This window comes from Onychostruthus taczanowskii, unplaced genomic scaffold (genome assembly GCF_017590055.1).
Source record: "Onychostruthus taczanowskii isolate IOZ18803 unplaced genomic scaffold, ASM1759005v1 scaffold17, whole genome shotgun sequence".
Lineage (NCBI taxonomy): Eukaryota > Metazoa > Chordata > Aves > Passeriformes > Passeridae > Onychostruthus > Onychostruthus taczanowskii.
The window spans coordinates 1,171,428-1,184,120 of NW_024498906.1; the positions used below are offsets into that span (position 1 = coordinate 1,171,428).

The 12,693-nt window shown below is 43.0% G+C and overlaps 1 protein-coding gene across 3 annotated transcripts in view; it reads right to left on the reverse strand.

Moving 5' to 3' along the window:
* The window catches only part of PHKA2 (phosphorylase kinase regulatory subunit alpha 2), a 45,086-nt gene extending 32,902 nt beyond the window's left edge, over positions 1-12,184 (reverse strand). For all 3 annotated transcript variants that reach the window (XM_041399853.1, XM_041399852.1, XM_041399854.1), the window contains exons 1-10: positions 12,047-12,184; positions 6,699-6,857; positions 5,383-5,430; positions 4,719-4,887; positions 3,787-3,869; positions 3,122-3,202; positions 2,011-2,109; positions 1,556-1,702; positions 1,277-1,330; positions 599-721 (exon numbers count right to left, since the gene is read on the reverse strand). In XM_041399853.1, coding sequence (XP_041255787.1) covers positions 599-721; positions 1,277-1,330; positions 1,556-1,702; positions 2,011-2,109; positions 3,122-3,202; positions 3,787-3,869; positions 4,719-4,887; positions 5,383-5,430; positions 6,699-6,857; positions 12,047-12,124 — 1,041 coding nt within the window. In that variant the 5' untranslated portion in view covers positions 12,125-12,184. The remainder of the gene's footprint in view (positions 1-598; positions 722-1,276; positions 1,331-1,555; positions 1,703-2,010; positions 2,110-3,121; positions 3,203-3,786; positions 3,870-4,718; positions 4,888-5,382; positions 5,431-6,698; positions 6,858-12,046) is intronic.
* Positions 12,185-12,693: the final 509 nt, after the last annotated feature.

Consider the following 12,693-nt stretch of genomic DNA (forward strand, 5'->3'; position numbering starts at 1 on the left):
GTTCTGGTATGAATGTCCTGGTTACTTGCTGCTCTTTAAATCACCAATACTCCCCAAGTGCCACCATAAACTTTGGAGGGCTACAATGAATTTAGCTCTACTGACCACTGGATGTCTGGCACAGTAATGGCATGAAGTGAGTTAGGGAACTAGTGAAAATGAAATTGCCCCACATAAGCCAATCCCAAATCTTTTTGAATGTACAAAAAGACTGAAAGTACTATGAATCTTGTTCTCAGCAGCCAAGCCAGAGAGGTTGGGGAAAAAGGAGCTTGTCTCATCCTGAAGTAATTGTGAAAGGGGCATCACGATTGGTGATAAGACACAACCAGCAAAATAAACACTGTTTAGCCCAGTTTTACCACCCCAGCTAACAGAGCCATTCATCCTGGTAGGGAGAGGGCAACCAGACCCCAGTGTGCACAAGCCTGCTGCCTCTACCACGTCATGACCTCCCCAGGAAGATGAAACTGGCTGAAGACTACTCCACTCTGCTAATGGGGTATCTAAATAATACCCAAAACAAACATGGAACAAAGTTACAAAAGACTGTGGGTAAATGGTTTTGCAATTTGAAAGCAATTTCTTCTTTCCTCACCTGGATTTTGTCCTCATTAAATATTCCATCAATTAGGAAGTATGTCCAGAATACTGGCCACTCACATTCAATATTCTCAAAGAGCTTGAGCTCAGCAGGATCATAGTGCAGCCTGCTTGGATCCTAAAAAATTCAACCACTCATTTAGTCACAGTGTTAAATTAGTCACTTATATTCCAATCATAATGGTAGCCTATTTTATATAAATTATAGCATAGAAACCAATAAACCCACCAGAAATAGTTTCCATGCAGTCTCTTGACTTCTTTGTCACATTCACTCTCAAACTTATTTAATGGTTGTCCAGACAAATCCATCCTTCCTAGTCCTGGGATCTAAGTGTCTCCCAAATGATTGTTACTCTGCCTCAGTTCAAAGATATTTTGGGATGTTTCAGAGATACCATTTCATTTTAGACACCATAACCATATCTAAGGGTTAATTTCTTACAGAATTATGAATTAAGTTCTGTCCTTAATACCTGTTTCTTAAACTCTTATATGTGTGCTTTCCAGGGTGGATACCTGGATTACCCCCAAATCCATTAACAAGTCTTAGCAGTGATGGAGAACTTCACCCCCTTCATGTAAATAAAACAAAATATGTCTGTAAAGAAGAGATAAAATTCTTCCCATGTCCTTATTGAAAATATACATCATAAATATACATCAGAAGTACCTCTCTGGGTGTCTTGTAACCATCTCGGAGAAAGCGACAGCAGCCATAGCGGCCCTGTAAAAACAGACAACATTGTAAAAAATTCCCCATACAATTCTTCCTCACAGACTAATATCAGCATAAAGGTGTGTGCTGAGTTTTATGGGTCACTTAGGGATCTTCCTCCCTCTCTTCATGCACAGATGAACCAACCTGGTAACCCTTGTTTAATTAGGATTTTTGGTTTAGCAAGAGGTTCTGCTTCTCTCTTTGGAAAACAAAAATAAAGTAAATTCTTACCTGCAATTTGGATATTATTTCACTCTTGGTTACATTAACAAGGTTTACATCCTCCACTGCAAAAGCTGGGTAAGAAATAATAGACAGAAGGCCAGCATCTATCTCTTTTGACGTGGATGCCCTTGGCAACATGGAGTACAGAATAGACTGAGCAAAACAAGAACAGGAGAGAGGGATGTAAAACGATTTGCCTACTTCAAAAGCTATGTCAAATGCAAATGAGACTACACTATTTGCAAACTGACAGAGAAGTCTGTGCAGTTATTTTTAACTGAGTTAGAATGAGACTGCTATTCAGTTTCACATGATCTACTAGAAAAAGGATAAGCAGCATAGCCTGAAGCCATCCTTATTATGTTACATTCTTGGCTCAGTTAATCAACACTTCATTAAAAACAAAGGGGAGAGGGTGTTAGGTTTTCCCCTAGTAAAGCAAAGAGCAGACTAATTTTTACCTGACAGTGTTCCACTTCATCAGGAAGAACATGAATCACTGATTTGTGTCCTCCATGAGCTCCAAAAAGATCTAGTTCATCAATTGCTTCCAAAGCAGCCTTCAAAGAAAACCAAACCACAACTCAAAATCAATAAATACCTTTTAAACCAAGTATATACCCTAGCACCTGTACTTAACCTCTGAAAGAAATTACATAAGACAGCAGTTTGCCCCACTGACACTTTTTTCATCTTTAAAGGGAAACTTGGCAATATTTTAGAAAAAAGTAACTATTTCAACTGGTAGGATAGAGGATTGATGTACTGGTGATCCTTCCTACAATTTAAAGGCAATGCAAAAAAAATGGGAGCTGGGTTTCCAGAGACATCATCTAAATATTGACGTACTTAGTAAAAAATGCTTGTCCTGCCCTATATTTCAAAATAGCCTCCTGTATCAGTGTGGGGCCAAGACCAGCTCCCTCTTGCAGTGCACACAAGATCTAACAAATCCTGCTGAAAGGCAAATACACCTTTAACCTTAACGATATTTGTCTTCTGTCTGTCCCTCCGACACCACATAATGAGGCAGTTGTCAATTACACATTTACATTTATGGCCTTCTGAGATTCATTTAGTATCTCTGTGACCTTGAGCTATGAGGGAGCCAGAAATATCCTCTTTCTTTTAAGTATATCTTCATTTATTTTTCTCTCTAAACTACTTGTAGAAAATTTCTTAAACTAATATTCTGCTGGTTTTAGAATTTACATCTGACTTAATCTTACTGTGACAACACATATGACACTGAGGCTGAAGAATTAAGGAGGAGGGAAAGAAAACCAGAGGCCACTTTATAAGACTGCATCTCATTGAATCTGTCAGATTCATGGTTCAATTCATCTGGTACCTTCTTGCAATCCCTGAACAGCTGCTCTGAAGTCCTTCAATGAGAGCCATTATCTCAAAAATTTTACACTAAAAAATACTCACACCTAAACAAAAGTTCTTATACAATCAGCTAACTATTGCAGTGGCCAAGAAGACCATACAAAGGAAGCCATCAGGTTTGTCAGAGCCCTTAAGTATAACACAGCAGCCATGAAGGAGGTGTCAGGAAGATATTCTCACTTTGGCCATCCCTACGGAGCTCGCGTTCAGTTCAGGGATTCCTTGGTTTGTCTTATCACCACGTTCCCAAATCCCATAATCCTGCAACAACACCATCAAGAAAAATATGGCATGATTATATACAAAAGCAATGTTTTGCCCCCGTCCCACAACAAATCCCCACCTCTACATTAAATTAGTTTATTATTTCCCTTAAAAAAATAGAAAAAAAGGGGCTCCAAGTCTCAAAAGAGACCCTCCTCTTTTGAGGAGACCCCAGCAGGATGATGTGTACAGTCACAAATCACTGCCTTCACAGAACACACAAAGCCCTTAATCCCTCCTGTGCATGTTTCTTCCCACATCCCTTCAACTTGGTTTGCTAACAACCTGCCCTTTCTAGAAAGGCCCACAAGACTTATAATTAGACATCAGGAAATATTACTAATTATCAATAAAACCCCCTATTATTATGATAGAAAAAGTATACCTCACCCACACAGCAGTAAATCCTCCACAGCCCTCCCAACATCTCCAAAGATGCTGCTTGCACTGTAAAGTACTGACAGGTTCTGATATCTTCTTGTGGAAAAAAGCAAGTCCCCATTTTACTTCTCCAGCAATAAATAATTTTTCACCCACACCTGAGCAGTGTTCAGATCATTTACATATAAATAGCTACTTACAGCAACTTTGTAGGCAGCTTCTATGTAAAAAACAAGATTCTGGATAAAGGTAACTTCGTCAAGGGTGAAGATAATACGCAGCCCTGATGAAAAGAAGGAAAGAGAGTAATTATATTGTATCAGAACTGCAATAGCTACTCTACAGCGAGTTTCATGCTTTTGTTTACTTGCTACTAACCCCTGCCCACTGAAATCAAAGGAAAAAACTCATACTGATTTCCAAAGGTCAGGCAGCAAGCCTCAATACTTGCTACTGACAAAACACTTCAACCCCCACCAATACAGACTGTTTCAAAGACCAAACAAAAACCACCTCTGCGAGGCTGACACTCAGACCATGGGTAATTAGCAGAGGCAACTGAGCCAGCTCTGGCTCTCCAGAACAGTGCATATAAATTCCTGCAGCTCCCCAACCCTCTGCCTGCTCAGTGCTCTACCTAGGAACCTTCAAGATGACCAGGTGCCTGCTCTGCAGGGATCAATTGCAAGGGGCTTCAAGGACAGAAAAACATGGAAGGAAACAAATCCTTATCCTCACAAGAGGAGTATGATTAAGAAGAACACAAGATAAAACAGCACCAGTAAGAGAAGAAACACTGATGGCACAAGTGCACCTGACTTGATGTTGCCACTCTCTGAAGAAACGTGGTTGACCCTATGAAGTCTTTAAACATGAGACTTCTCTGACATGATTCTAAATATCTCATGTATTTGATGCCTTGATTAAGGGCATAGACACTGCCAATTACTATAAACATGAAATTCCACGTAAGGCCGATCTCTTTTCCAGAGAAACATGACTTGCTTCTGAGTAATAATTACTTTGAATTTTTGTAAAGACCTTTGAAGCTGATTGCTACTTTTTTTTCCTTTTTAAATAAAAGTTGGACTAGAAAAGGCTGCAACAAAAGGCAAAAATATCTTCTGCTTACCTGATGCAGTCATCTGTGCCAGGAAGAGGAGGTAGAGGGAAGTTGCATCCACTTGTAGGTGCCCCCACTGGTCGTCCCCAACCACCGTGGCACAAGTTGCAGAGTTATACTTGGCATGGAGGCAGTCTTTGGTACTCTGAGTGCGTTTGAACTTCTCTACTTTATCTACCTAGAAAACATCACAAATCTCAAATCTGAAGCATTTTGGAAGAAATTCTCCAAACAATTTCAAAATTAACAACTTTTCTTAGGTGAGGAGAATCTTGAGGTCTTAATCCTGTTACCACACTCAGTTTTGATGGTCAGAGGGCTTAAACACAGCTCTGATTTTAGACTCCAGTTAAATCCACATCTCTACAGGAAAGAATGCAATTAAATTACCTTGTTTAGTTCAGATCTAAACTACAGACATCCATCTTGGTCTTGGTGAAAATCAGTTTGCAAAGGCAAAACTCTGACTTGCTACAAGCACAGTCTCAAAACATTACTTGGACAAGAAGTGGAAGCAAGTTTCAGTGTTTTGCTCAAGAGTTTTAAGAAGACTCCCCACACCATCATCGGCACACACACAAAATAAGTCACTCCACAGAAGACACAAGAACTACACACTTCCAAGAAATGCTTTGTAAATACAACATCTACTAACTCAATCCTATGGCATTACCTGTCTCATCATGCACTGCAAGAGTCCCCGCATCAGCTTCACAACATTCTGCAGGAACAAAACAGACCAGTGACACTTTCAGCCTCATCAGCTCTTACAAACAACATTCAAAAGTGGCAAAGTTCACACCCTCTACTAATGTCCTGCCAAAGGTAAAAAAGAATGTGTATTTGCCCAAAATGTTTTGCATGCTTTTTTTTTTCTAAATACACTGATCAGATTTTATTCCTTCATCCCTATCTAGAAGTCTTTTCCCAAAAGTTCTCTGTGAACAGTGGAACAACTCTCCATGGTTCTTCTATCCAGCTAAAGGAAGTAAGAAGAATGCTATGTCTTGTAAGAATATTAATACTAACAATAAATTTTTTGAATGACAGATCTAGGGAACACTGGTAGGTGACATCAAGGCATTGACGTGACTGTGAAACCTGCAGAGTTTCTTCCACTCTTTATAGAGTACAGCAAAAATCAAGTGTGAATGTAGAGAAGTGCAAGATTGTGCATTAAATAATCAACCCTACCTTTTCACCCCAAAAATACAGCCTCAAAATATGATCATGTAAACTGAGTCAAGGTTATTGTGTCACCATGGACCAGGTTCAAGAAGGACATACCAATAAAAAATTTACCCAGTGACTCCAAAACAACAGCAGGACACCAACAGTCCCTCACTTCACATCTAACCCACCTCTGTTTACATTCTCATTTCTGATACATTCCCAGCTGCAGATTTTAGTATTTAACTGTGTGAGTTATGTCTCCTTCCAATTCTCCAGCACAGATCTCATCAGTCTGGAGATTGATACCTTCAAACACGCCTACACACCATGTACAACCTCCATGCACATTCTTTCTACTTTAAATGCCATGTTTCTCTTTACGGGAAGAACGGTCTAGCAGATAAACTGCTGCAAGATCCAAGCAGCCTAGGCCCGATTTTCTGCACCATAACACACCTCATGAGGGACCTCAAGGTTTAATCAGAGAGAGCCTTGTAAATTGGGGCACAAAACCTCTCAGAAGCCTAACTTTCAACAATCAGACAACTGATGGAAGTTTGACTTCTACATATTTTTGTTTCATTTGTAGTTAAATTCAGATGTTAGCCTCTCTACCATCCAGTTCTTCAAATCCTCCTTGCCAGGGATATTGCACAGTACACACTGCATGGATGTTGCTGTCTTTGGAACACGTACTTCAAGCTGGGAAAACCCTGCCAGATTCCAGACACAGCAGCAGTGAGAATGAGCTCCCCAAAAACACGACAGTAAGAAAGCCCAAACAGTGGAACTGGTTTATGCCGAGCCTTGACGCACCTGCTCGAGCTCGTAGGCTTTGGCTTTGTCCTCGTCCCGGTCGGCGTTCTTCCGATACGCCATTCCCAGCCCCCACACGGCCAGGATGCTGTAGATGTTGTCCCGTACCCAGGCATCCTTATGGTCGGCCCCGGCTGAAAGCAGCCCTGTCACTGGGTTCTAACCATGGCAGAAGGAATAAAGAACAAACATTACCACCTCAAGTCCCATCTGCTATGAAGCATCACTTCTTTCTGTATTAAAGGGTAACAAACTGAAGATGATTTCATGCTAAGTGTACACTGCAGCTGCTCATGGTTTCTCAAAAGAAGTGAGATCCCATCCTTCTTTTCCAAACTCACAGAAGTGAAATGCAAAATTCATTTGAACACTTCAAGTTGTAAAGTTTACAGCATCCAGCTGGACATCTTCATCCACTTAGGGTTAGTAGCTAAGTTATTGAGTGAAATTCAGAATGCATCAAGGAAATAGAAATTTAAATTTTACATATTTATGAGGAAAAGAAGGTACTGAGTTAACACTAGAAATTGAGTGTGGGATATACGCTCCTGTATGTAACTGGTCTGCGGCATAATCTTTAGAAAGTAATAAACTATTAGTGAGCTTCTAGACTAAAAAAGTATTTCTATACATCTGCCCACTGGGTTTATGACAGCTAAATGAATGCAAAACTTTTTTTATATCCTTCTTTGGAAAATGTACAGGAAAAAATTTCTGAAGGTGTTGAAAAGGAGCACTGTCTGAAGAGCAGAGCACTGAGTAGTCTCCTGCATCCCAAATACTCCATTAAATTTTTAATTGCATCATTAATTCCCATCACTTCAGTATCCTCAATATTTTTCACACCATCTTTCTTGGCCATATATTCTTGACTAACAAAAAAAATGAGACAAAGAGGCAAAAGGTCAACAGAACTTTCAATGAAATCAAACGTTTACAGAAAATTTCAGTGAATGAAGACCAGTTGGTAGGGCTGGTGTGACAAGGGGCAAAGATTACAATAGTAAAGACTACGTTTACAAAAGTAAAATTTAAAAGGATACATCCACCAATTTTTCGTTTCTCCCACACACTGCTTCACTCAACTCATTATTTTTAAAATAGCTGGTTTGAGGGGGAGGGGCTTTAGTTACAATTTCCTGGTCTCTGCATGTGAGCAGCACAGGGGTGACAGCCTGGCAGCCATGGCCTGGCACAGTCAGCCCTATTGTTATGGTTTAATACAGCAATGCTTAGTAGCTCCGTCAGAGCAGAAATTAAGTTCTGCTGCAACAGCCCCACCTCAGCAAGGTCTTCACAAACCAAGCAACTACTGAAGGACTCCTAATTCCCTGTTTGATGGGGAAAGTAGCACATATGAATGCAAACAGCTTAAAAAACTTCTCTTTGATCTTGAAAAGTCAAACAAGGAGTAACAGAAGTTCCAGTTCAGCACTGTGTCCACATGACAAAACCCAGGGTCTCAAAAGGCAGACCACATACTCCCAACATTCCTAGAGGACACTTTGTTTCCCACCCTCCAATGCAGGACAATAAATGTCTACTCACCTGCAGCCCTGCCGTGAAGAGATCACTCTGCTGTCTGAGAAATGATAATTTCGGTTTATTTTTCCCTACTCTCCATGCTGGCTAGCTGCCAGTTGAAAAATAAAAATGTCTCTGTGTACCAAAATGGAATCCCAGAGAAACAGCCCATCCAAGTTTAGAAGACTGTTCAGCTCCCAGGGAAGGACTTGTCTAGCTCAAGAGGTTGTAATAAACACATTCATGGGTAGTTATCACCATTTCACCACCTTTGACTCCTCAACAAGTTGGTCCCAGCTTTTGGGGTGCACTGGGGCTGGCTCCCATGAACTGGCAACACATTAATGTTTTTCCTCATGCACATTCAGAATGTTAGCAGAACAATGTAATATACTAATTAATATTTTAAGTGGCTTTGTTTCAGCTTTTTGAGAAGTGTTTTCGCTTTAAAACCACAATTACTTTCTTCTGTTACCTGCTGACACCATATGAAAACGACAATGTTTACAAGGTGCTAAAGAACCCACAGAAACATTGAGTGCACTTAATCCTCATGAAGTCAAAGGGATTTTAGCTTAGCTAGTACTTCAAGCATTCCATCTATGCAGTGATGGCTAATTAGACTAGCAGGTCTCATCCTGCAAATCACATTTCTCAGAAGATCCTTTTGCCCTTTGCTCAGGGAGCAAAGAATTTTATCAGCACCATGGGCTGCCAGCTGAGAGCACTGCAACAGAAAGCTGATTGCTGGACTAAGACTTAAACTGCTGTATCGTGCACAAACCTATTTTTAAATCTATCCATCAGTCTGGAGAGAAAAATGCCCCCCAACAACCCAAACCAAAAAACACACCAGTTCCTTCAGGGCAACAAGTGTCAATAAGAACTTCAGCAGGACTGGCACAAAACCAGTGAGGTTCTAACAAGAGCAGCAAAGCAAGTAATTTAGCATCTTGCTGAAAGATGCAAATGAAACAGATTGTCTCATTGATCTGTCAGGTGAAAACTGAGGTAGCTCTAGCAAAGCTTGTAGATTTGCTTGTGAAACCAGATGTAACATGATGTGAGTGAGTCTTGGGGATGGTCCCGTGCAGGACCAGGAGCTGGACTTGATGATTCTTTTGAGTCCCTTCCAACGTGATTCCATAACACAGCTGGGGTTACCATAAAGGTATGAGCTTTCCTTATCAGGTCCATATGCTTTTCACTTGTAGTACCATAGCAATACTTGAAATGTACAGAGATGTTAAGTTTTACTATTTCCTAATCTTAAGATTCACATTTTTTTCAGCAGCTGAGGACATCCTTCTAATGGTGCTTTTCAATGTCTGCTCTGCTTCAGCACCAAAGCATCCCTCTGACCCCCATCCCTTGGGGTACATGCAACAGATGGCAAGCACACAGACAGGAGCCAGTAGTCTGGTCTTTTCCTCCTTTCAAAACCTTTAACAGGATGGTAACTATCACTGTGTATGCTACAGGGACTAACAAGGACAATGCAACATCTGCAAAACAGGAAAAGAAACCTACTGACCTGATCCTGCAAGATGCCACAGAGAAAACTGTCAGCCCTGAACAGGTCCAGTTTAACCTGTTCTTTGAACACATCTGCCTGGTAGCACAGATATCCTGCATTAAAAACTGCCTCTAAAATCACATTGATCTAGAGTGATTGGAATGAGCACAAGATCAATTGCTGCTACTGAAAAATCTAGCTCCTGGTGTGTTAAACAGCTGACCAAAGCCCAATGTTTGTGCACACCCCGTGCTGCCCTTGCTGCACCTCACAGAGGTGAGCGTGTCACTGCCCTCTGGCAGAGCACAGCAGCTGATGTGCCAAGGCTGCATTCCTGCAGCTGCGGATGGGAGGTGCAGGGGCAAACTCACACATCAGCCCCTGCTGAGCAGCAGCCCCTCAGAAGCATTTTAAACACCTTCTGGTTCTTCTGCCAGGCTGCTCCTGGGCAAACCCACAGCTAAAACTCACTTCCCTGGCTCCTTCCTGGGAGGCACAAAGAAGGCACCAGCAGCAGTGAAGCAGCAGCATACAAGGCTATCCAGCCACAGACTTCCTGTTCCCAAGAAAGACACAGTTGTATGTGGCCCAAAGACAACCTTCCTAACTTGCCCAAGCACTGCATCTCTTCACCTGGCTGAACACAACATTTTCAAACTATTGCAGTGAAAAAACCAGGAAGACTATAAATGAATATGTTTTAAAAATCTAGAAACATGCCTTGAGCATTTCTCTGGGTCCTCTTGAGCTATCACTGATCCTCTGCCTTGCTGCTAGCCTGTGAATTGCTTCCCACACAAAGAAGAAAGCTTACCTCCTGTCCCCACCTCTGAATTCTCCCAGACACTGAGCCCTTAGTGGAAAAGGCACAGTCATGAACATTCATCCTATTGCTTTAAATAGCAATTACAAAATTCTTGGTCAGCAGTACGAACCCCTGTATTACCATTTACTTGCCCTTTTTAATATTATTAAATATTAATATCATCAAGGCTTTCATGGGGCATGTTTGAGCTCTGAATCTCAGAGGCTCCATGTCTCCCCTAATGGAAGTTGTTATCAGCATCTTCATCTGATAAACAAGGAAATCAAGGCAGGCACTGGAAGCTAAAGTGACTTGCCCAAGGTCATCTTGCTGACAAAAGGCAGAGATGGGAATACAGCTAAAAGCTTCTCCTGCACCCCAGCACAGCAAGAGCCAAAAATTATCTTCTCACGCCACATACACCAGTTCTTGCACTTGTTTCTACTGAGTCTACAGTAATTAGTACACAAACACCAATTCACAGGTGTTTGGACCCTGTGCTCAAAACATTGGCCAGTGACAAAAATCTTACTGACCAAAGTGCATATGGGTCCCAGCCTTTTCCTTCACTGCTTACCAGTTTCTTGCAACTTTCATCAACAAAGCATATTTGGTAACCGATTTGCGCAAAAATCCCCGCTGCTCATCTTTATATACTGGATTGTTTGGTAACTTGTTTAAAGCATGGCACTGCTGAATACTTCTGAGTCCTCAATGCCCACCTGGTTAAAGCAAGCACATTAAGCAGAGAGCACCGTGCTGACCAAAAAACACAGGGCGCACAACAACTCCCCGGAACCACCCCTGCTACTTTCGTTCTTTGGCTGCTCGCCTGCGCAGGCAGCCCCGCCTGATGCTCCAGAGCCTCAGCAGTGCGGACAGCAGGAGAATAGACGGGAAGAATAGACTGGGAGCTCTGGGACGTGCCCCGCCGCACACACGGGCAGCGGGGGCACACAGGGACCCGCACCGCGCTGTGCTGACACCGACAGGCACGGCGCAAAGTCCTGCCCGGAGCGCTTATGTCACCGCGGTGGAATGCTGCTGTTACCATGTGTGCGTATACATATATGTATATATACACACACACACACACACACACACATATATATATATATATACACATACACACACATATACATAGATAGAAGTGTGTATCTATCTATCTAGATAGATACAGTGTGCACAACGGCTGGGTGTGTATCATATGGCCACGAAGACATTATATACGCAATACTATTATAATTTACAAGCTCTGACTCGCTGTGTTTTCCACACGATTTCCAAGGTGCACTTACACAAGCACACCCAGGATCCGCACCACCTCAGCATTCCCCGCGCTGTTCCGCAGGCGGGGGCGGGACACGCGGACAGGAGGCCGGAGGAGGGATGTTTGTGTCCCTCCTGCAGCCCCCGGCCCCGGCAGCCGCCGCACGGCCCCGGCACGGCCCCCCGGCGCCCCCGGCACCGAGCAGGCGTCTCGGGGCGGCGGCTGCTCCTCACCTGGTGGCAGAGGATGGTCCGCTGGACCAGGCGGGCGTAGCCGTCCAGACGCACCCCCGAGTTGCTGCGGCTCCTCATGGCCCCGCAGCGGGCCCGGCTGCCCGGTCCGGCCGCGCTCGGGGCGGCGGTACCCGGAGATGGCGGCGGCCTCTCCCCGCCCTCACGGCGGAGCGGGGCGGGGCGGCAGCGGCCTCCGCCCTCAGGCACCGCGGGGACACGGGGACACTCCTGCACAGGGACCGAGCAGAGGGAGGGCTGCTGGCGTGACAAAAGCCCGGCTGCGCTTGTAAAAAATAGTTTCGATTTTACAGAACCTCTTCGTAAGTTCATAAAATAAAGCTGAGAATACCAGAATACTTGTTGGAAGCTTTTCTTTCCCCCAGCCTTAAAAAAACCCCACCGTTTTGAGATCTGATCGATGTTGCAGAGTAGCCGAAGGTGTGATATTAACTCAAAATTCGGAAAGAATTTTTTTCCCGTTGTCTTTTTTTACTTTTTATTTTTATTTTTTTAAATTATGTAGTATTAGCAGAGTTCCTATTGTAACTTTTCATTACTGTTCGTCCTTCATTGCCCATAGCTGACAGTCGCGGTCGAGGTAGCAGCGTTCAGAGCCGCGTTCGTTCCCTCGGCGGCGGTCGGACCCC